Source organism: Entelurus aequoreus, linkage group LG03 (assembly GCF_033978785.1).
Source record: "Entelurus aequoreus isolate RoL-2023_Sb linkage group LG03, RoL_Eaeq_v1.1, whole genome shotgun sequence".
Classification (NCBI taxonomy): Eukaryota; Metazoa; Chordata; class Actinopteri; order Syngnathiformes; family Syngnathidae; genus Entelurus; species Entelurus aequoreus.
Genome location: NC_084733.1, coordinates 23181469 through 23205731, shown reverse-complemented (window position 1 = coordinate 23205731; position 24263 = coordinate 23181469). Strand labels below are relative to the sequence as shown.

Sequence of the window (24263 nt, the reverse complement as noted above, 5' to 3'; positions counted from 1 at the left end):
CGGCATGCAACTTGAAACCCTTTCCCACACGCAGAACTGAAAATACATCAACACTCAAGTGCAGAATTTGGTGTGGTGGGGAGAGACTTCAAAGCTTCGTAGCTCAGCAGGTGTGAGCTACAGCCGCCTAAGCAGCAAGTTATCAATGATCCCCCCCACTCCTTCATGTTGGGAACAGGTCAAGGCAGGTTCCCCACCTCCTTCGTGCCTCCCTGTGCTGCGTTTTTTATGAGCCCCACCTGGCAGATTATTATTCCACCAAGACAATTACGCACGCACACACACCTAATGATGTTATGTTAAGGTAGCACCAGACGCACACTGTACTATTTAGCCTTTTGCCACCTTGGGTCAATGCAGGCCCTATTTTAGCGCTATGTATGGTGTGAGTGTGTGCGCGTGCGTGTGTGTGTGTGTGTGTATACATAACACAGCCAGCAGACTTGCAATGGTCCCTGTAGGGGCTGCAACCCGATTACTATTGATTGTTTTGTATTTATAGTCACTTAACACGATGGCCCGTTTTAAATAGACTTTAGTGCTAAACAGACATAGTGACATAGACCCAATGACCAGTGACATAATGCATATCATTGTAGCCTAGTTCTAGTCTAGTTCAAATCTAATACATATACTGACCTCTCTCAAGATTACACAATCATTAATGGCGTGTCCTCAAGGTTAACTTGTTGCCATCTATTGAACGTGACAATCTCCAATATCTACTATATACAGTATATATATATACACAGTATATATACTGTATATACACAGTATATATACATACATACATACATACATACATACATATATATATATATATATATATATATATATATATATATATATATATATATATATATATATATATATATATATATATATATATGTGTGTGTAAATAGCAAGTTAGAAGTATAGAAACCTTTGAAGCGGGAACGAACAGTCTTTTCCTTAAATTTTAAAACTTCTTCCCCTCAATCCACAGAGCTTATTGAATACACTTCGAGACATTCCAAAATTTTCTGTCCATTCTTTGTCCAAAAATTCATTCAAAACAACTCTCTGAGTCTCTCCCACCAGTCTTTGCTTCGGATCTGTGTCCTTCGATCCAGCAACTCTGAGACCTTCTTGGTAGTAGTGTTATGTTCGTAGTGCAATCTAAGATAATTTTTTGATGCAGACTGCTATTTACATCACCATAGCCATTAGAGACGTAAAATTTGTCATCTGTGCCAATAAAACAGCGGATATAAAGCACAACAAAAACCGGGCTTTAGCAGTAAAGATATCTCGTTTTGGTCTAATGTCATAGCTCACCGGAAAAGCAATACATTTATCTGCGCTAAAAGGAAGTAAACCCCTCAGTGTACAGGAGGCACATGGCGTATGACCAATAGTTGCGTTAGAGAGAGTGCATGGACACAGGGACTTCACATCGTGTGAAAATACACAAAACCGAACTATTTGAGAAATCAGACTAATTTAGTTCATGGAAACAATAGTGACTAGCAAACACCCTAAAGTTCTGTTTCTATAGTGTCCCATTGGGAAAAACGGTTTGCAAATCCAAACAAACTGGACGTTGAACTAAGCATCCTAGATCAGTGTTTTTCAACCCGTGAGATTATGTAGTTTCACCTATTTGGTTTAAAAATATTTTCTGCAAACCAGTAATTATAATCCGCAAATAATGTGCCATTGTTGAGTGTCAGTGCTATCTAGAGCTCGGCAGAGTAACCATGTTATTCTCCTCAATATTAGTAGGTGGTGTCCTGGGCATGACGTTAAAGTGCATCCGGCAGTGGAGGCTCCTCTATGGGGTCTTGGGGCACTAGGAGGTTAACCCCTTTACTACTTTTACCGAAGGTGGCCCTTGGCAAAGGCCTAGTACCTGACTGCCCCCTATCCAGGGATACGTTGAAGACCTCAACGGCGGCGCAGGCGGAAGACGGTAGATTTAAGAACTACCACAACGGCTGCGATGGCGGAAGAAGGCTGCAGCAGAAAAGGGTCCCCAGTCGTCTTGGACTCCATGACACTGGATCCTGACCCGATTCTGTCAAGGATCGTGTGGCGAAACAAAGTCCCGCACAGGCATCCTCCATAAAGGGATTGTCATACTTGTTTGAGTGACCGCCGATAAGTAGGTGGAAGCTGGTAGCTAATTGCTTTGTAGATGTCGGGAACATGTCGTGTGAGACGACGATGGTTTGTCATGATCACAATATGCAGACGACAGCGGAAGGCAGGGTGAAGGTAAAAAGGTATCTAATGCTTAAACCAAAAATAAACAAAAGGTGAGTGCCCCTAAGAAAAGGCATTAAAGCTTAGGGATGGCTATGCAGAACGAAAAATAGAATGCTGGACGACAGCAAAGACTTAAAGGGTGTGGAGCAGAGACGGCTTCTACACAGTACATCCGTACATGACATGACAATCAACAATGTCCACACAAAAAAAGATAGCAACAACTTAAATATTCTTGATTGCTAAAACAAAGCAGGTGCGAGGAATAGCGCTCAAAAGAAGACATGAAACCACAACAGGAAAATACCAAAAAACCGGAAAAGCCACCAAAATAGGAGCGCAAGACAAGAAATAAAACACCATGCACGGGAGCACAACCAAAAAAACTCAAAATAAGTCAGGGCGTGATGTGACAGGTCGTGACAGTAGACCTACTTTTGAGACAAGAGCTATAGTGATGCATGGTTGGTTATGGTTTGAATTAATATCCAACAATTGGGACGACGACTTGTTATTGTCGACTGAGTTTCATTTCTTAATGAATTCTGCTGGTGGTGTGCCTCTGGATTTTTTCAATGAAAAAATGCGCCTCGGCTCAAAAATGGTTGAAAAACACTGTCCTAGATAGATTGCTCTAAATTGTAGAGGTAACACTGTACAACAAAGTTGGAACTCCAGCTGAAACGGTTTGAGGATTGGTGTCACTAAAATGATCCCCATTATCGTCAACGTCAAATGATTTGCTTTCTGACATGTTTTGTTTTAGCCATATTTAGGTTTTAGTGATATACTGTATTAATGATAACCGCGGTAAAACTACCGGCCGTTAGTATTACCATTTTTGATTGATTGAAACTTGTATTAGTAGATTGCACAGTACAGTACATATTCCGTACAATTGACCACTAAATGGTAACACCCGAATAAGTTTGTCACCTTGTTTAAGTCGGGGTCCACGTTAATCAATTCATGGTTTTAAATCAAAACAATAAAAAAAACACGATTGATAACTTGGGCTGCCCGATTAATCGCCATCGAATCGACCTAGATCTAGAAACGAAACTAAAGCAAAAATAATGTTTCTCAAATCAACTACCTTCTGGTGGTGGGGCATGATAGCCCCTACTTCCTGTTGTGTTGTGATTTTTACAATTAAGCCAGAACTTTTTAGACAAAAACAAAATAAAGCAGTTTTAGGGTTGTTTTCTGTGGCTTTGTCAATGGGCGGAAGCCCAAACAAACACTTTGTCCGGGTACAAAGTCTTCAGTCGCTATCTCAAAATTGCACGTCAACGACATTTATTTTGACTTCCTTAATTGAAAAAAACATACACATTTAATTTATTAGAAGAATAATGTAAATGTGACGTTGTTGGCGTTTTAAGCTATACGAGCACTGTTTAGTATGTTTGCGGCAACTCACACCGAGGGACCTGACGTCGTGAAGCCTGCCATAAAATGGCTAAAATGAGACAAACATGTCGGCGAAGACGTTTTGAACTTACAATTGTCGTATCGGTGGAATTCGCTGGTCGTCGAATCAATTCGAACACCTGAGTTTGAGTACATTTTGGCTGAAAGCGAGCAGGAAGTAGGGGAAGGAGGAGGGTTGGGGCGAAAACTTGCCGCAGTTGAACACTTGCGCCTCCCCGGCTCATGTCCGGCTACATACACGTAGACAAGTCGGTTAAAATGGCACCATACCTTCAAAATGTATCCGAAGAAGAGCGGGAGAGGGTAATCCACAAAAAGAGTACCCCAGCTTGAGTGTAGCGAACGCGGGCCGGTTGTCCTCACTGCTGCCGGGGAGGTGAAGACAAGTTCATCCCGTTCTCGGAAGCCGTGCAGCTGGGAGAGTTTCCACCTTTTCACCCTAAATCAGTCTCTGTCTCTCGGATATCCCCTTCCAGAGTCGGTTCGGCATCAAACCATCACATTCCACCGCGTCCTCAACAATGAAAAAGGGGGCTTTTCCTTTTTTTTCTCCCCTTTCCCCCACTGTTGCCGTAGGAAGACCCACCCCTCGGGATGACTCTGCCTGCTTTGACCGCAAAGAGAACGCCCTTCCCAGGATGCGAGGTCCCGCCTCTCCGCCCCCTTCCTCCACACACAGAAGCAAGTCAGGCCGGTGAGCCAAGCCAATGTGGCATATTTCTTCTCATACAGGCTTAATGTTGGATTGTGCAAGTCGTGGCACGATACAAACCGACTTTATGGTGCACAATAAAGACACAGCTGCATTGAAAAACTTTTTTTTTTTTTTTTGCTGATGCAAGATTAAACCTCTTTTAAAGCTCATTTAGATCTTCTTTTATTAGGAGCAACATGAGCCTGCATGCAGATGTTGTACATGGTGCATGATATATTTTCAACCTGCATATGGCATAAACTGTTTATTGTAATGGTGTGCAAAATGCAGCCCGGGTGCCATTTGCGGCCCACAGCTAATTTTTTTATTGGCCTGCGACACATTCTACAGAGTTTGAGTTTGAGTTTATTTCGAACATGCATGCATACAACATGATACAGCACAATTTCCAGTTTCTCTATTCAACATGTTCGAAAAGGAGTAGGAAGAAGCAGAGCTTATTTTCCTACCACCTTTCCTTTACATAGCAGCATACATGCCAACCCTCCCGAATTTTCCGGGAGACTCTCGAATTTCAGTGCCTCTCCAGAAAATCTCCCTGGACAACCATTCTCCGGAATTTCTCCCGATTTCCATGCCCCCTCCAGGTCCGTGCGGACCCGAGTGAGGACAGCCTGTCGTCACGTCCGCTTGGCCAACCAAAAAGTAACCACAGAACACTATACCATAAAGTGTTCTGTGGTTACTTTTTGGTTGGCCAACGGTTTATTTATAACATTCAACATTTACATACAATAAAAAAAAAATCAAAAATCAAAACAAGTACAGAAACAGTACAAAAACAGTACAAAACAGCACCAGGGGGTTTGTAAACTCAATAAAGCAAGTAAAGAAGATATATATATATATATATATATATATATATATATATATATATATATATATATATATATATATATATATATATATATATATATATATATATATATATATATATATATATATATATATATATGTAACAAAATGTAAAGCCATAGGCTCACACAAGTTCTGTAAATAATCCAAATTTGGAGCACAGCATCATCGTTTTCACAGATTTTTGGTTGTTAGAGGTAGAGAGTGTTTTAATGTAGAGTTCTAAACACAAAAAACAGGTCGGGTATTGAGAAACATACATTTATGAATATAAAACTTAACCAATAGTATAATGAGGTTGCTAAGGCAAAATTCATTTTCTATTTTTTTTCATATAGTGTAAATCCAAATATCACATCTTTAAAACAAAGCACAAATTTGTCATGGGCAAGTGTGGGAGTCGGTTCTGAAGTATGAAGTAAAGAGACGTAACTTCATCACCTCGCCTGGTTATTGACTCTAAACCAGAATATTACACTGCCCATACCTATGCTCCTTCAAAGGCTGTGCTACTGGCTGCAAAGCATTGCACTTTCAAATACAACAATGAGTACAGAAGAGTGTTATGTGTGTGTTTCTGTGTAAATAAAGGAACACTGAAATTCAAGTATTTATTTTATTTATATATATATCTATATCTATATATATATATATATATATATATATATATATATATATATATATATATATATATATATATATATATATATATATATATAGCTAGAATTCACTGAAAGTCAAGTATTTATTTTATTTTATAAGAAATACTTGAATATCAGTGAATTCTAGCTATAAATATTCTCCTCCCCCCTTAACCCCGCCCCCCCCGGCCCCGGCACATTTTTGTGTGTAACACATGAATTGGAAATCTAATGTAAAAAATATACAACATAAAGTAACAAGAAACACATCAATAATGAACAAAGCAAAACATGTTCTGGACCAAAAATCACTTCATATTCTTTACTTCTCACTAGTGTTACCATACGATGAGTTATTGTGTATAAATATGGGTACACAACTACAAATGTGCGCTTCATTCACGGTGTTACAAAAAAGATCAATTAGAATAATACATAATGTTGGATATAGAGAACATACAAACCCTTTATTTATTGAATCACAAATGTTGAAATTCAACGATTTGGTGCATTTGCAAACAGCTAAAATTATGTACAAAGCAAACTATAACCTGCTACCCAAGAATGTACAACAATTCTTCTCAACAAAAGAGGAGAAATAAAACCTTAGAGGAAAATCTAATTTAAAACATGTGTGTGCTCGTACAACACTTAAAACCTTAAGCATATCAGTATGTGGAATTAAATTATGGAATGGATTAACCAAAGATATCAAACAAAGCACCAATATGATTCAGTTTAAGAGACTTTTCAAACTACAAGTGTTCACAAAGTACACAGAACAAGAATTATGATGAACATCTTGAACCCTTTTAAAAAAAATTTTTTTATTGAGACAAATATTATTTATGTATTTAATATTTGTTTACTTACTATGGTAAATTATTTGTTTATTATTTATTTGTTCACTGTCATGTTACAGAGAACAAGGAAATAGGATAAAATTGCTATGATATGAAAAGGGGAAGGATTAAATAAGCTCAGCTTCTTCCTACTCCTTTTTGGACGTGCTGTAATGAAACAACTGGAAATATCTGATGAATTACATTGTATCGTATGCATGTTCGAAATAAACTGAAACTGAACTGAACATATTACAACAACAACAACAAAGCTGGAACTGGCCTAAATCACCCCGAAAATTGGACCTGATAACCAAAATGGCCCACAGTCTATGCGTCTTACCATGGAAATACACTGTACACTAGAACAAGACTATATAACTGGCAGCTAAGGGACCAATTCTTGCCCAGAAATGACACCATACCGGCCGCCGAGTTTCTTTTTGCAAAAAACTAATAACATGACAGTGCTCCTGTTGTATAGAGGAACTTGGACCACATATTGCGGGGGTCGACAACTCGCGGCTCTTAAGCAGCATGCGGCTTTTTAGCACCAGCCTCGTGGCTCTCTGGAGCTTTTTCAAAAATGTATGAAAATGGAAAAAGATGAGGAAAAAATATATTTTTTGTTTTATTATGGTTTCTGTTGGAGGACAAACATGACACACACCTCCCTAATTGTTAGAAATCACAGTTTCTATAAAACATGTTTCAGTGATAAGAGACTATTTGGCGAGCGCCATTTTATCCTACTAATTTTGGCGGTCCTTGAACTCACCGTAGTTTGTTTACATTTACAACTTTCTCCGGCTTTCTAAGACGTGTTTTATGCCACTCCTTTTTTGTCTCACACAGGCACACAGGTGAGCTTTGTTGATGTTATTGACTTGTTGGAGTGCTACTCAGGCATATTTGGTCACTGCAAGCTAATCCATGCTAACATGCTATTTAGGCTAGCTGTATGTACATATTGCATCATTATGCCTCTTGTGTAGGTATATTTGAGCTCATTTAATTTCCTTTAGGTCCTCTTAATTTGATTTATACAGTATGTGCATGTCTCATGACACATTATCTCTATGTAATATAAACTGAAACTCATTTCGGCCGCTTGTACCCGTGATCTTGTCCTTTCGGTCATGACCCAAAGCTCATGACCGTAGGTGAGGATGGGAACGTAGATCGACCGGTAAATTGAGAGCTTTGCCTTCCGGCTCAGCTCCTTCTTCACCACAACGGATCGATACAGCGTCCGCATTACTGAAGACGCCGCACCGATCCGCCTGTCGATCTCAGGATCCACTCTTCCCTCACTCGTGAACAAGATTCCGAGGTACTCGAACTCCTCCACCTGGGGCAGGGTCTCCTCCCCAACCCGGAGTTGGCGGGGCTCTCCCTTAGAGATAGGGTGAGAAGCTCTGTCATCCGGGAGGAGCTAAAAGTAAAGCAGCTGCTCCTCCACATCCAGATGAGGTGGTTCGGGCATCTGGTCAGGATGCCACCCGAACGCCTCCCTAGGGAGGTGTTTCGGGCACGTCCGACCGGTAGGAGGCCACGGGGAAGACCCAGGACACGTTGGGAAGACTATCTCTCCCGGCTGGCCTGGGAACGCCTCGGGATCCCCCGGGAGGAGCTGGACCAAGTGGCTGGGGAGAGGGAAGTCTGGGCTTCCCTGCTTAGGCTGCTGCCCCCGCGACCTGACCTCGGATAAGCGGAAGAAGATGGATGGATGGATGGATGGAATATAAACTGAGCAGATAATCATTTGATAGTAGGCTAATATAACTGATATAGACACTTACATAATGTGTTGTCTTCATTATAACACTTATACAAGCTTTTAATTTTTTGCGGCTCCAGACAGATTTTATTTTTCGTATTTTCAGTTCAATATGGCTCTTTCAACATTTTGGGTTGCCGACCCCTGACATATTGGAAGATCCTTGCATTGACTTTTAACCTTGCGAGCAAACATAGAACACTGGGGTTTTACATGATCAAGGCACATATTTAAATCCTCTCCTGTTTGGCAGATGCAATTTTTTTTCATAATGTGAGTTATACATAACTATGGTGTTGCTGTATCTTGTTTACTTCAGATGCAGTCAGCAGTCATTTGTTCAACGTCTGTAGTTATATTAGTGGTGGTCCTCAAAGTTTAATTTTAGGTCCTCTCTTTTTCATCATTTGGGCTATTCAACTGGTGGCCCGCGAGTTCAATATACAGTACAGGCCAGAAGTTTGGACACACCTTCTCATTCAATGCGTTTTCTTTATTTTCATGACTATTTACATTGTAGATTATCACTGAAGGCATCAAAACTATGAATGAACACATGTGGAGTTATGTACTTAACAAAAAAAGGTGAAATAACTGAAAACACTTTTTATTTTCTAATTTCTTCAAAATAGCCACTCTTTGCTCTGATTACTTTTTCGCACACTCTTGGCATTCTCTCGATGAGCTTCAAGAGGTAGTCACCTGGAATTGTTTTCACTTCACAGGTGTGCTTGAAGCTCATCGAGAGAATGCCATGAGTGTGCAAAGCAGTCATCAGAGCAAAGGGTGGCTATTTTGAAGAAACTAGAATATAAAACATGTTTTCAGTTATTTCACCTTTTTTGGTAAGTACATAACTCCACGTCTTCATTCATAGTTTTGATGCCTTCAGTGACAATCTGCAATGTAAATAGTCATGAAAATAAAGAAAACGTATTGAATGAGCAGAAGGTGTCTCCCAACTTTTGGCCTGTACTGTATGTTTATATTTATGTATTTATTTTTTATTGACTAATTAAAAAAAATATATATACAAATAGTAATATGTACTGTACATACATATGTGATTTATTTATTTATTTTATCAATATTAAACATTTTTGACTCAATTGTAAATCAGGTGAAATCGTGATCTGGACGTGAATCGATTTTTTTCAGCACACCTAAATGACGCCTCACCAATTGGTGCGGCGTCAAGCTGTCCGCCATCTTCTGGCAGCCATCTGTTAAGACCTAGACCGTATCACTGTATGCCGTATAACTTCTGTAAATGAAATCATTTTTCATATTTTTTACAAGAACTGCATCATGTAACTGCTCCAAAAGGATACTATATGCACAGTGTCACCATTTCATAAAACAGAGAAAAAAAAATCTGTAAATCTATAGATACTACAATTTTTGACAGTTACAGTTTGAGCGATTTCTTTATAAAACACATCGCTGTCCCATTGACTTGTACTGTTTGATAGGTCGGGCTTGACTGCTGTAAGATGGCGGCCCGCTGACGTAGCGAAGCAGTGGGCAGAGACAGGTGCCGGCATTATGGTTTTAGGTTAAGGTTTTAAATTGGCGGAATAATAGTAATATTAGTCAATAATTATATTACGAATAAATTAAATGTCTTGTGGGTTAAACTTTAAGCTAAGGTGTGACTGTTTTGTTCTGATTGGAGTCAACATGTGCATAGTCATGTACACAGTGTCATGTACATAGTGTATATAACCCCCCCCCCCTCCATTTTTTGTATATATTGTTGTGACAGATTCTCACTGTCAGGGTTCCATGGACCACCAAGGACTGACATGACTTCGAGCAGGGTTGTGACTTTGTTTATTTTTCAATAATACTCAGTCTCTTCGGGTCGCTTTTCAGCTCCTCTTCCTGCTCGCTCTTCAGTTCGCTTTTCAGTTTGCCGCGTCATCGTCGTCTGCCTCTCGCTCTCTTCCGCGCTGCATCTACTGTTTGCTCTCCAACTCCTGCTCTCCCCTCGTTCTCGGCTGCCGCCCTTTTACACACTGAGGGGGGATTACACAATTGTGCCCAGCCGGGCGATCCACGTACCTGAGGTTCATTACTGCGTCGATCCCGGCGCGCCCCGCCTCGCCCCTGGCCCGCCGGCCACGCTTCCTCGCCGCCATCTTGGAGTCGGCCCCGGCGTGCCTTGCCTCGCTGTCGGACTGTCGGCCACGCCTCCCTACAATTGTTTTTCAAATCACCTGACATGTATACTGTGTATATGTACATAATTTATCTTTTTTTTTTAACATAATTTTTTTATATACATGTTACAGGTTGTATATCTTTTATTATTGAATGTATCAAATGTGATGAATATTTAATGGACCACAATGGAAACAAGCCTTTTGGCTTTTTGTGCCATCCATTTGCCTTTTTAAAGCATTACATGGATTAAATTCTTTAAGATGTCAAACTTCTCAATCAATCAATCAATGATAGTTTAGCATATATTGATTGACCTCCATTGTGTTGGTTTTAAGGGTAATGTTATTCTGTATGCGGCCCTTGATGGAAAACGTTTGGACACTCTGTTTTAGCGGAAAATGCTGGGTTCACAGTTAAGGATGAATGTGATGTTGTTTTGTATGATCATACCAGGCTGAAAGCTGTTACAAGAAATATGAGGAAGTAATAAAAGCATGATAAAGGCAATAACGCCTTACACTGGATCGGTTTACAGTATGTTGACCTCCAATGACAATCACCAGTATATGCAAGAATGAAATGGTCACCATGGTTACATACTTGGTTTGGTTGCTGAGGTTTTACAGTATGTGACGCTCTTCAACTCCAAGGCTTTATGCAACTTCTTTCGAAGCAAGTCCTTTTAGACATTTTTCACTACCTTTCAAGTGTAAAAATAAGTTAATCACCACAAAAAGTCAGGGGAAAAATTATAAAAAATGCATTCTGTGTTTTTTGTTGAATTTAGGTCTGGTTGCTGATGTTTTACAGCAGTGTTTTTCAACCTTTTTTGAGGCAAGGCACGTTTTTTTTCATTTAAGAATACGGAGGCACACCACCAGCAAAAAACGTCAAAAAAATGACACTCCACCAGGTCGTCGTGCCTTATTTTGAGTTTGTTGGTGTTTTCCTGTGCTTTAGTGCTTGTCTTGCGCTATTATTTTGGTGGCCCTTCCTGTTTTGTTGGTGATTTCCTGTAGCAGCTTCATGTCTTCCTTTGAGTGCTATTCCCTGCACCTGCTTTATGTTAGCAAGCAAGGCTATTTAAGTTGTCGCTACCCTTCTTTGTGTGCACATTGTTGATTGTCACATCATGTGCGGATGTACTTTGCGGACGCCGTAAGTTTTTGCTGTCGTCCAGCATTCTGTTTCTGTTTACTTTGTAGCCAGTTCAGTTTTACTTTCGTTTTGCATAGCTTTTCCTTTCCCTTTTGTTCATTTTTGGTTTAAGCGTTACATACATTTTTACCTGCACGACGTGGTCTGCATATTGGGATCACAACAAACCATCCTCATCTCACCCGACACATTTCGACTTTTACAAACCTGCTGCCACCTACTGACATGGAGTATTACGTGGTTACCCTGCGGAGTTTTACACAGCACAGACACTAAGCAGCGGCACATTATTTGCAGATTATAATTTTTGATTTGCAAAAAATATTTTTTGGACCAATTAGGTGAAGTTTCATAATTTCCCACGGCACACCAGACAATATCAGTGGTTGAAAAACACTGTCTTACAGTATGTGACGGGATTCGACTCTTTTGCTTTGTGCAACTTAAGCGCCGGAACGTTTTGCCTTAATTCCAAATTGTACAACAGTGGCGTTCAAGTTCATGGGTTCCACTGTGTAAGCAAAGACAGACATGGAAATTCCTCTCTAAATACGGCGACAGACTTCTGTCATGTTGTGTCTCTCCCGGGGAAGCTATAGGCCTGAGCTCACACATGTTTCTGTCATGAGGGTACCCGGCGTCAATATATCAAGTGACGTAAACGCAAATGCACGACGCAGACAGCAATGCAGAGTAAAGCGCCAACACATGTTTTCAGGAGAAAGCCATCCAGCTCATTTGCACTGCATATGGGCACTTGTGCAAACGGGCCACCTGATTCAGCCGACATCCTTCCTAATTGCAAACATCCCTCGCCAGCTAGGAAAATCCACCGCATTCCAAAAAGGAGTTTGTTGCTAGCACGCACTTGCCATGTGCTTGTGGGTTTTTTTTTTTCTTCTTTTGTATTTCACATTTGTTTTCTTGCAATGACTGCAGCTGCACACTAATCTCCATAATCCCGCGCACATCCCCACAATTACATGCAGTCAATGGTACAAGAGTCCAGTCAAGAGGTCATCACTCACCTGATGATATTATGACTATTGTTATAATAAAGCAACGAGAACATTTGAATCGAGGATGGTTTTACAGACAGTGCAACAAGGCTTATGAAGCTTTACTACTTTGTGTTCTTTTAACAGCAAGGATGAGGATTACTGTGCTTAATTCACGGTCCTCCCACAGCGGGTTATGGCCAGTATTTAAACACATATAACCCAGATGAGTCCAAATGTGGGGCAGTCTGTAATGTCAGGAAACATGCACTTATCCTAAGACATGCAGCTCTTACAGCTCTATTATTGGATAACCACTCTGCATGCGTTGTTTGACAGAAAGCATCCTTTTTGATTTAGATAAAATTGCTCATAGTACATCTAAATTCCAACAACAGTCCTGTTTTTTTTTTGCGTAAAGATAAATGTTTTTATTCCCTCCCACCAAAAAAATGGTCATATATGATATTATATGAGCTCAGTATTAATTCCTGCTACATTCACATTAGGGCTGTCAAAAGATTAAAATATTTATTGCATATTAACTCAAAATTAATCGTGATTAATCGCAGATAGATATAATTTTTTATCACATAATTTTCGGGGCTGTAATCTGTGATATTTCTACCTAAATAAATGCTTCTGATATTCTGTACATTACATGTTGTACAAGTTAATGGTCTTCATATAGCTGCATGACAATGTTTTAACCTTCTCTATGAATTAATAAAATGTATTATTCAGCCTGCTAATCATTCTGTAATTGAGGACTCGACCAGAACATGTTATAAAATAATTTACGCAATATTTCAGCCAGCCAGAGTGTCAAAAAGGAAGTGTTCGCATTAATCGCCCGATAAAAAAATTAGTGCCGTTATTGAAATGTATAGTTAACGCGTTAACGCGTTAACTTTGTCACCCCTAATTCACATTGTCATGATCAAGTTGCAACTCTGTATAGAATATGACATTTCAAATTAGAAAAACAGAGTAAATGGAACATTTTAGTAGAATAACAGCTTTTTGTTATGTATGAAATACATATTGAAAAGTAAAATAATATTAAGCACCATCTGCTGGAACTGGTGAATCACTGCCACACTTTAATACAAATCTAACATTGCGTCATACAATGTTGTTGTTCAGACACAGAATATCAATAATATAGAATAACTGCTCTGTATTAAATATATATAAAAAAAAAAATGTATTATGAAATAATCAGCTTTTCCCACACTTTGATCTTGAGTGGGACTTGAGTCAGCAACATTGGTGCTTAATGTTAAATACTGAGTTTCTTGGTGTTTAATTTAGAATGCCACAGAAAGTCCCATGAGAGTGAGAGAGAGAGATCTTCTAACATGCGTTGATCGTTTTAAAAAACAACAACAAAGAAACCAAAAAAAAAACATTCTCTTGTCTAATCCAATCTTATTTAAAAGTACAAATGTTTCAGCCTGTTGAGCTCAACCCTCCCATGGTCTGCGATTTCTCACTACGCGGGGGACATTCCTTTAAACTCAGTCTGTGGCATGCAGTAAATCTCCCTGAGAGAGGTCTACACTGGAGCACCGTGCCAGGTGATTATGGATATGAGCGCCAACATCCTTGTCACCTCATCCTCATGTTTTCAGGTGTTCATGTGTCGGCCAAAGGCGTAGCGTCACAGGAGGGGGGGTATGTAAAAAGGTGTTAACAGGATATGGAGCGTTCTGAACATTTAGATCTCTCCCTTCCTGTTTCCCAAAGGAATGCCTGATTCCCGACTGCACAGCTCTTTTAAAGCGATGGCAAGATAGCCTGTAAAAATACTGCTATGGTGCTGGCATCAATCCCTTTTGCCGTCTCTGCACAGCTGGGTTAATGTTTAGAAACATGAGAGACAAATTACTGCAGCGTGGAACATCATGGTTTGCCTTCATTAATGTGATGACATTTCTAAATGCTAAAGATGAATCCGGAGTGAGAGAATGAATTTCATGGCATGTTGGCAGCATTAAGCTTCAGCTTACACGAAGTTGTTTAACATATCTATTTAAACCAGATGGTTCAAGTTTAGAGCATACTGGTTGATCTAACTCTGTCTGTCGGTCCAGTCCATACAACGACCTACCTTCATAAAAAGATTATTTTAGGTTAGTACTTCTGTGAGGTCTTAGACTAATGGTGTCAGAAGTGGGATTGTTCACCTTAAGGCCAACTGGAAAGACACTTGATGTAAGTGACTATTTTGAGATAACCCTGTTGAGGTTTACTTGATTTGTTAGACTTAGTTAGTTTTTGAGTGGAGATCACTTCTCTTCAGAGTTCTGTGACGAATGGTGTCATAAGTGGGATTGTTAGCCTGCAGGCAAACTGGGAGGACCCTTGACACCGGATAGGAGTTAGGTTGACTGCAATGGTTGTTTCATTTCAAATCTGGATTGAGCACATTCGTCTCCAATGTACTGGGATGGTGGTGTCAGAATTGGGATTGTTAGCCTGCAGTTAAACTGGAAGGACCATTGACACTGAATACGAGTAAAGTTGACTGCATAGTTAGTTTCATTTCAAATCGGCATTGTGCATATTAGTCTTCAGAGTTCTGGGATAATAGTGTCAGAAGTGGGATGATTAGGCTTAAAGCCAACTGGGAGGACACTTGAAGCAAGCGGCCATGGTGAGATAACCCTGTTGAGATTTACTTGAATTTTTGGACTTAGTTGTAAATCAAGTTGAGGGTACTTCTTTTTAGAGGTCTGTTATAAATGGTGTCAGAAGTGGGATTGTTAGCCTTCAGACAAACTGAAAGGACCTTGCTGTATTTCTAACAGCTTTTTATATGACACCGCAAGCGAACATTATCTTAGCCCTCTCCCTACTGCATAATGCTATCAAGAAGCAGATGCAGGCCCATCCAGAAGGAGCCTTTGTTGTGGCTGGGTACTTCAACAAAGCCTGCTTGAAGAATATGCTCCCCAGATATATGCAATAAGTACAGTGCCCGACTGGAGGTGACCTCAGGAGAGGAATTAAGGCTGCAAAAATGGAGTATTGGAGGAAAGTGGAGGCGCACCCGGACAACAAAGACTCACGGCGGGTGTGGCAAGGCATCCAACTTCTGACGAGCTACAAAAGTAACTCATCGGCAGCAAACAACATGGAACACTCGCTAGGGGAGGAACTCAATAATTTCTTTGCCAGTTTTAAGCCATCCAGGCCGGACATACCCCAGATGCCCTACCTCCTTTAGTCCTCAACTGCTTGTCCTCTAAGAGAACGAGGTGAGGCGGGCAGTGAAGGCTATAAACCCGTGTAAAGGCCGGATGGCATACTTGACAAGATGTTTCGGGACAGTGCAGACCAGCTGACAATACGACTGACAGGGATACTCAATTCATCCCTGGCACAAGCCCAAGTCCTGCCCTGTCTTAAGGCAGCCACTGTCATCCCAGTCTCCAAGAGGATAGCCATAAAAAACTTAAACGACTACAGACCATATGGCACTAACGTCTGTGGTTATGAAGTGTTTTGATAGGCTTGTTCTCAAATATATCAAATCCTGCCTCCCCCGGAACTTTGAGCCACACCAGTTTGCCTATAGCCAAAACGGTCCACAGAGGACGTCGTCGCCACTGCTCTCCACTTAGCTGTGGGACATATGGAACTTCTGGGTACCTCGACTACTGATCGACGTTCATACCATAATCCCGGACATTCTGGTGGAGAAGCTGAGCTACCTGGGTCTACCACCCCATCTGTTCCTGGATACATTTTTTTTTTGACCAACTGACCTCAGATTGTTAGGGTGGATCAACGATGCTCCATCCTGTCACTCAGCACAGGCTCCCCTCAGGGCTGCGTGTTGAGCCCCCTCCTGTACGCCCTATGAACGTATGACTGTGTCCCATTCATCCCTCGCACACCACCATCAAGTGTGCCGACGACACCACTGTGGTGGGCCTGATCACGGGGAGTGATGAAACAGCCTGCAGTGAGGAAATACAGGCCCTGGCATGGTGGTGCTCCAAGAACAACCTTAGACTGAACACCACAAAGACCAAGGAGATGGTCATTGAATTTAGAAGAGAGAGAGAGTAACATGCTCCGTTTGTAGTAAATGGAGCATGTGTGGAGACTATAACTTCCTTTAAGTTCTTGGGAACTTACATCTCGGAGGCCCTCACAACACTACTGGTCAAAAAGGCACAACAAAGACTCCACTTCCTTCGTGTCCTGCGGAGAGAACCAACTTGAGGAGGAACTGCATGCATCTTTTTATCGGGCCACCATAGAGCCGGTGCTGATGTACTGCCTAACTGTGTGTGGTTTGCTGCCTGCTCTGCTGCAGACCAGGACAGCAGAAAATATTATCGGCTGCCCTCTGCCCTCCCTAAAGGACATTGCATGCGCTCACTGCCTCTGTAAAACAAAGAAAATCCTGACTGACAGCTCTCACCCTGGTCAGCACTTGTTCAACCTGCTGCCACCATGGGAAAAGGTTTTGGTCAAAGAGTTATAAACAGTTTTTACACGTGGGCAATTAATATATTAATATCTTTCACTGTTGCACTGCTGTTTGTACTGTTATTTATGTATTTATTTTTTAACATGTTATTTATTGTTTATATTGTTATTTCAACTGAACCTAACAGAGTAACCACTTGTATTTTTTGTCATGCTCTTATGTTTATAAAGTGTTCTATTATATTCTATTCTGTTTTATTCTATTCTTTTTAAACCCAGTTGGAGGGTACTCCTCTTCAGAATTCAGTGTCCAATAGTGTCCGAAGTGGGATGGTTAGCCATTAGGTCATCTGTAGGACATCCTGTCAGAAGGTAGCAATGGTAGCCACTTGTTTTAGGGTATCACATGTTACCACCTGGAAGAGTCCTTGTTTTCCTGCCATAATAGCACCAATAAAGTCTATGAGGTTTGTTAAACTCTCCGAATCTAAGAATGACAGTGTGGCACCAATTAACTAAAGACCTGTAGACAAATGTTTTAGTGTTGCTTTGCCTTTCTCTATGCACGGCTGCTTGCCCTTGACCACTTTTGTTGGCCTAGTCTTCCCTCCAGTGGTTTAGAGACATTACTGCTGCCTGTTACCAAACTGCAGTGACCAGCTGTAGATGAGCGTTTATAAAATACACATCTTATGACAAATATGATGCTAAACTTTGTTTTGAATTAAATTTTATAACATTTATTAGGAATTCCAAATACAATTGAAGTATGCACATTTAAAAATACATGTAAAAACAGGTCGTTTATGTTTAGAAATTAATTTAAAATTCCTTTCATGCAGGTTACGGGTCACTCAGGAGGTTGACAGTGATTTGATTATAAATGTGAGAGTCAATTAAAGGTTACAGAACAATGTGATAGTGATCACAGTTATAGTATTGTGTGTTAATTTGGGCCATATTTGTGTTATATCAGTACTATTTTAATTAATCCATCCATTCATCTTCTACCCTTTGTCCCTTTTGGGGTCGGGGCGGGGGTGGTGGAGCCTATCTCAGCTGCATTCATTTTTCTAAAACATATCTTTATCGAACTAGCCTGTGTTTTATAATAGTATTATATGTGATTAACATTTTAACAAAATGACTCACATGACCCCAAATAAGGAAATGATTACTGTAAGTCTGGTATGCAAAGAATTCCAAAATGTTGCAACAAAATACAACTGTTTATTATTAAAATGTTTTATTGTAGTAAGATATTTTTATTCATATTCATAAGACTTAAAAAACATACTCTTATTGGTTTATGAATCTTGTTTAAGTGATTTTTAACATCTCAATTAAAGCATGCTGTATGATACTAGACATTTGATGATCAATAACGTGCACATTAAATTTTCTCCACTCGAATAAAATCTGTCAAAGTGATTTGACAATAAAAAGCATATTTCTTCACGTAATCTTCAGCTGCTTGGGCGCGTCATTTCTTTTTGGTTGCACCATGTGGGATTTCCCAAGAGGACATTTGCGCCTCCCTCTTCATGCACGCCTTCACTTTGACTCCAACCAACACTCCCACACATTCAAAAAACAAGCACAGACGAAGACACCGCCTGGTATGTCAGCAGCCATGGAAGTTTTTAGAACTGTCTTCTGTTTTTTTGCAAATATACTTTGGGTTATTACACTTACAGTATTTGTGAGGTCATAAGATAAATACTTGATTTTTGACTTTGAGTACTTAAATTGCCTTATGATTACAGTTATTTTTTGACAACATGTGAGAGTTATGTTTTCTATCAGAGTTAGTTTGAACTTGTAAAAGGAGAAATTAACCCTTAGATCCTTAACCAGCAACAACATTTTTTTTAAACATAATAAGTGATTTTGTATCCTACTTATTGATGTAAGATGTTTAGAGGATAGATATATAATCTTATCAAGATATTCCAAGAATTTTTACTTGTACTTATCAGCTTTGAACTTTTTTTTCACAGTTGTGCGTCGTCACTGAACTGCAAGAGGGGATTCAAATAACAAGCTGCGTTGAAAGCCACAAGATGCAAGAAACTATGGTAAAACCCCTGCTTCCTTTTTAATGTCTTTCTTCACTTCTTCTTATGTCTTGCCTTACGCACATTTGCTGACCAGGCAGCCGGAACTGATTTGCTGATAGCGACATCACGGTGACAGACTTTATTAGCAATAGCATACACATAAGATAAGTTATATCTTCATGTTTTTAACATAAAGATTCATCAAGACTAAAAAAACATACTTTTATTGTCGGTTGTTAAAGCGGCCGTGCCAGCAACCTCAGGGTTCAAGGTTCGATCCCCTCTTCCGCCATCCTAGTCAATGCCGTTGTGTCCTTGGGCAAGATACTTTACCCACCTCCTCCCAATGCCACCCACACTGGTTTAAATGTAACTTAGATAAGGGGTTTCAATTTGAGTCAATAAAGAAAAGTGCTATATAAATATAATTCAATTCCCTATTGGTTTATGAATCCTGCTTGGACTCCCCCTTTCATTATCAGCTCTTCCCCGTGGCATACGGCATCATTTATATATGTTTTATTGCAGATATAAACACACAGTATGTTAAATAGATTGGTGGCTATTGAGTTGATATATTAAGAAACTCGAGGTTGGAAAAATGTGTGCGGTTTAAGAGGGGACAGACAGACAGACAGAAAAAAGAGAAAAAAAGACAACAGCAATAACAAAACAATACAAGTAACCGTTACATCGACATAAGGGGAAGAGACATCATGAAAAACAACTGTAATTTGGCTTAAAATTGTCAAGGCGAGGACTGTGGTGTGGTTTGTTTTCCCGTGGTGCAAAGCGACTTGACTGGACACGACGTGAAGGTAAGGACATGTTTAATATTTACAATAAAAAGGAACAAACAAAAGGCGCTCACAGCGGAGGTACAAATTTGACTATGAAAACAAAAACTAGCACAAAGGCAAAACTATGGACAAAAAAACGAAAACACCTACTGTGACCAGAAACGAGCATGGAAAAGAGCAGCATGGATCATCAGCATAAATAACAAGGGTGTGTAGAGAGTGTCTGGAGCGATGTCGCCAGGCTGACTGCCTGGCAACTACAGGCTTAAATAGTGATGTGGTGATTGACAACAGGTGCATGAGTCCAACACGTAAAACAGGTGAAACTAATGGGTCGCTATGGTTACAAAACAAACAAGAGTGCACAAAGAGTCCAAAAACCAGACCGAACATAACCAAAACAAAACATGATCACACAGACATGACAAAAATGTGCAAAAGCTAACAACAATACTTCCTAATACTTGGCTTAAAATGGGACAGACAGAGAAAAAAAGACAACAATAAAACGAAACAACGGTCGGGCACAGATTTTCAGTTTTGACATTGGAGGCTACAATGCTAACAAATGACAACGCTAACAAATGACAAAGACAACTACATTTACTGAAACAGATAGAAAGAAAAGAGCAACGACTGGAAACCACAACAGCAACAACATCATTAGCCCGTACTTGGTTCAAGAGGGGACAGACAGAGAAATATCAGAGTCAGAATCAGAATCAGAATAGTTTTATTGCCATTGTTTGAGAACGGGTTCACAAACTAGGAATTTTTCTTGGTGCAATCGTGCAACATAAAACACATATAACACAGATTTGGTAATAACAAGAGCTGTAACTGAGCTGTAACTGAGCTATCAGATCTTGTTATAGACTTAGAAGGAATTCAAAGGAGCTACTGTTAGGAGTTATTGTTCATGTGCCTGATGGCCGAAGGGAAAAAAAAATGGTACCAATAGGAGCAACAATTGGCTATGACAAAAGTAAACAGCAACAACAAAATCTTAGACAATAACAGTAACCGCAACACAGACAGTAAGAAAAAAGATATGTGACGAAAGACAAAAATAGCAACTTGGTTAAAGAGAGAGCAACACTGGCGAGTACAGTGGTGGTTTTTAAAAGGGCAGACAGAAACAGGAACAATAACAATGGAAAAAACAACAACATTAGCTAGTACATGGTACATGGTAACAAAGTGTTGTGTTGCTGCGTATTCTTTGCATGTTTTTGGCTTTTTTGTGTATAATATTCCTTCACAAGTGTAACAGTGATGATGCGGAAAAATCGAAAGCTATGCTAAATGTTAATGACGACAAAAGGACCAAAGAAATGGTTTAGAACACCATTTTTTTAACGTTGAGTATTTTTGTGTAACTTGTCTTTGTGCCGACCTGATGATAACGATGCTAAAATAACACTTAAAAAGTTGTATAGTGGATCAAGTTATACTCCTGGAAGGAATTAACGTTTTACTGTGTATCTTGTTATCCGCAGACAGACACGTGGCTTTCAACAACCGAAGTCTCTCAAGGACTCACAACCTTTACAGCCGTGAATGACTCAAACTTCCTGGACTCCCCCTTTCGTTATCATCTCTTCCCCGTGGCCTACAGCATCATCTTCATTCTGGGCCTCTTCGCTAACATCTATGTACTGTTTGTGCTGCGCTGCCTACGAGAAGCCAAGGCCATGGGGGAGATCCGGATCTACATGACCAACTTGACCATCGCGGATTTACTTTTCGTGTGTGCCCTCCCCTTCTGGATTGGGTATTACAGTCGCGAAGGCACTTGGGTCTACAAAGACTTCCTGTGTCGACTGACCGGATCGTTGTTCTTTATTAACACCTACTGCTCCATTTTGTTCCTGGGCGCTATCAGCGTCAACCGATACTGGGCGGTCACTCGGCCTCTGGATGCGGCGTCGTCGGACCACAGGCGCCGTGGGATCGCCGTGTGCGTTGTCATCTGGTTGTTGACTATCTCCATGGCTGTTCCATTCCTTGCAAGTCCAGGCACCAACCAGGATGGGAACGTCACCCGCTGTTTCGAGGGCTACCAGAACGTAGACGATTCGTCCAAAAGACTCACGGCTGCTACCCATTTTGCAATCATCGGAATGTTTTTTGTTGTTTTTGTGCTCGTGGTGGTGTGCAACCTCCTTATTGCCCGAGCACTGGTTACCCAAAGTGTTTCTCAGTCCGTATTCCATTCCTCAAAAGGTCTATCCAGGAAGTCCAACATGAAACTCTCATCTTCCAGAGGGTCCACAGGGGTCAAACAGAGGGCTGTGCAAATGCTAATGGCGGTTGTTGGCGTGTTTGTCCTGTGCTTCCTGCCTCATCACATAGTCCAAGGATTCTGGACGCTAGCAGCACTGCAGATCCAAGACGGATGGGGCCACGTGGATTGGCACCCCAAGACAGTGCAGGCGCTCAACGACCTCCATCAAGTCACTTTGCTTCTCATGGGCCTCAACTGCATTCTGGATCCAGTGGTGTATTGCTTCGCCACCAGGAAGTTCCGAAGGTTCATCATGGCTCACCTGAAGAGGCTGGCAAAAGGCGAGAGTTGCTCCAACACAGTCACCTCACAGATCTCCTTGGACAGCAGGCACCAGAGCCACAAACTTGAAGACGAGCCTAATCAGCCTGAAGTGCAATAATTCAAACCGCCAAGCGATGGCGTCATGGTCATGGACGCTGCGACTGAAGTGGAACAGGTTACAAACAATTGTACCGATTTCCCAAAGCTTTAAAACTATGTTTCCTTTTTAAGGTTCGACTGTGAGCTCGACCAAATCAAATAAGTAAAGTAAGTTCTTTTGTAAAGAACGCTTTCGTAATGTGGGATCCGCAGACTGAATTCAACTTCCTGTGTGAGGCACTCATCACACACACAGAAAAGCAGAAGTTTTCCAAGCAGAAGTCTGTGAGACAATCTGATGGACGACTCGTTATCTGATGAGAATGAACAAATAAGCACCAGAAAAAAGTAGTAATGTTGATTAAAAGTGTTTTTTCTATTGAGCTCTCTTGACATGGCGGCAATTTTTTTTAGTGTGTGTCAATGGCATTTTTCATCATTTATATCCCCTATGAAAAATCTTTGAGTTACCGTTCGAAAATCAATGTGCATCCGGTCGGTATGTCTCATACAGACATACACCTATTATATTATAATCGGCATCAGAGGCCTCAGTGGTATCAATTCCACCAATCATCCTTGCAAAGGGTGTCAGATTACAATCAAAAGTAGCAATAATTTAATTGTACAAAACTAAAAACGACACCACTTTAACGATTAAACACAGTCTGTACAAAATAAAGATGCATGATAACACAGTCAAAAGTGATAATAGTAATGACAACAAGGCAAGCTGAGACATGTGCTCAGACCTGCCTAATTTTCTGTGGAAGACTCCCGGAAATGGTCCATGTCTGCTGACAAGAAGTTACAAATCTCCAGGACTTTTGAGTGCATGTAATTACTGTAGTTTTTGCCAGAATACTGAAAGGATGACAAGGAGGTTGTCGATCAACAATCACTTTATTAAAAAGAACAATAAGACCATAAAATCGGACACTCAGACTGTTGGAAAATACCAATGCAGGGACCAACAAACATGTTTTAAAAACTGCAGAATGGTAAGGGAGCAATTAATCCTGTTTTGCCTGAGATCTAAGGTGGGTTTTGAACTTCTTGTGCGATTGAGTTTGACACCCCTTCTCTCTCTATATACACTACCGTTCAAAAGTTTGGAGTCACATTGAAATGTCCTTATTTTTAAAGGAAAATCACTGTACTTTTCAATAAAGATAACTTTAAACTAGTCTTAACTTTAAAGAAATACACTCTATACATTGCTAATGTGGTAAATGACTATTCTAGCTGCAAATGTCTGGTTTTTGGTGCAATATCTACATAGGTGAATAGAGGACCATTTCCAGAAACTATCACTCCAGTGTTCTAATGGTACAATGTGTTTGCTCATTGGCTCAGAAGGCTAATTGATGATTAGAAAACCCTTGTGCAATCATGTTCACACATCTGAAAACAGTTTAGCTCGTTACAGAAGCTACAAAACTGACCTTCCTTTGAGCAGATTGAGTTTCT

At 40.4% G+C, this 24263-nt stretch overlaps 2 protein-coding genes across 7 annotated transcripts in view; one reads left to right on the top strand and one right to left on the bottom strand.

Moving 5' to 3' along the window:
- The window catches only part of luzp1 (leucine zipper protein 1), a 92316-nt gene extending 88045 nt beyond the window's left edge, over nucleotides 1-4271 (bottom strand). For 3 of the 4 annotated variants that reach the window (XM_062041473.1, XM_062041471.1, XM_062041476.1), the window contains exon 1: nucleotides 3953-4271. The gene's annotated coding sequence lies outside the window, so the exon portion shown is untranslated. Of the gene's footprint in view, nucleotides 1-3753; nucleotides 3888-3952 lie in introns of those variants that run through there. The other variant, XM_062041472.1, reaches the window with a different exon arrangement.
- ptafr (platelet-activating factor receptor) lies at nucleotides 3578-23155 on the top strand. 3 transcript variants are annotated; one of them, XM_062041478.1, is made up of 3 exons: nucleotides 3578-4376; nucleotides 19284-19361; nucleotides 21643-23155. In XM_062041478.1, exons 2-3 carry the CDS (start codon nucleotides 19347-19349, stop codon nucleotides 22810-22812), a joined length of 1185 nt encoding a protein of 394 aa, XP_061897462.1. In that variant the 5' UTR covers nucleotides 3578-4376; nucleotides 19284-19346; the 3' UTR covers nucleotides 22813-23155. The 3 variants fall into 3 exon arrangements, with proteins under 3 accessions (XP_061897462.1, XP_061897461.1, XP_061897463.1); XM_062041477.1 differs by lacking the exon at nucleotides 3578-4376 and adding an exon at nucleotides 18879-18902; XM_062041479.1 differs by lacking the exon at nucleotides 3578-4376 and adding an exon at nucleotides 19147-19192.
- Nucleotides 23156-24263: the final 1108 nt, after the last annotated feature.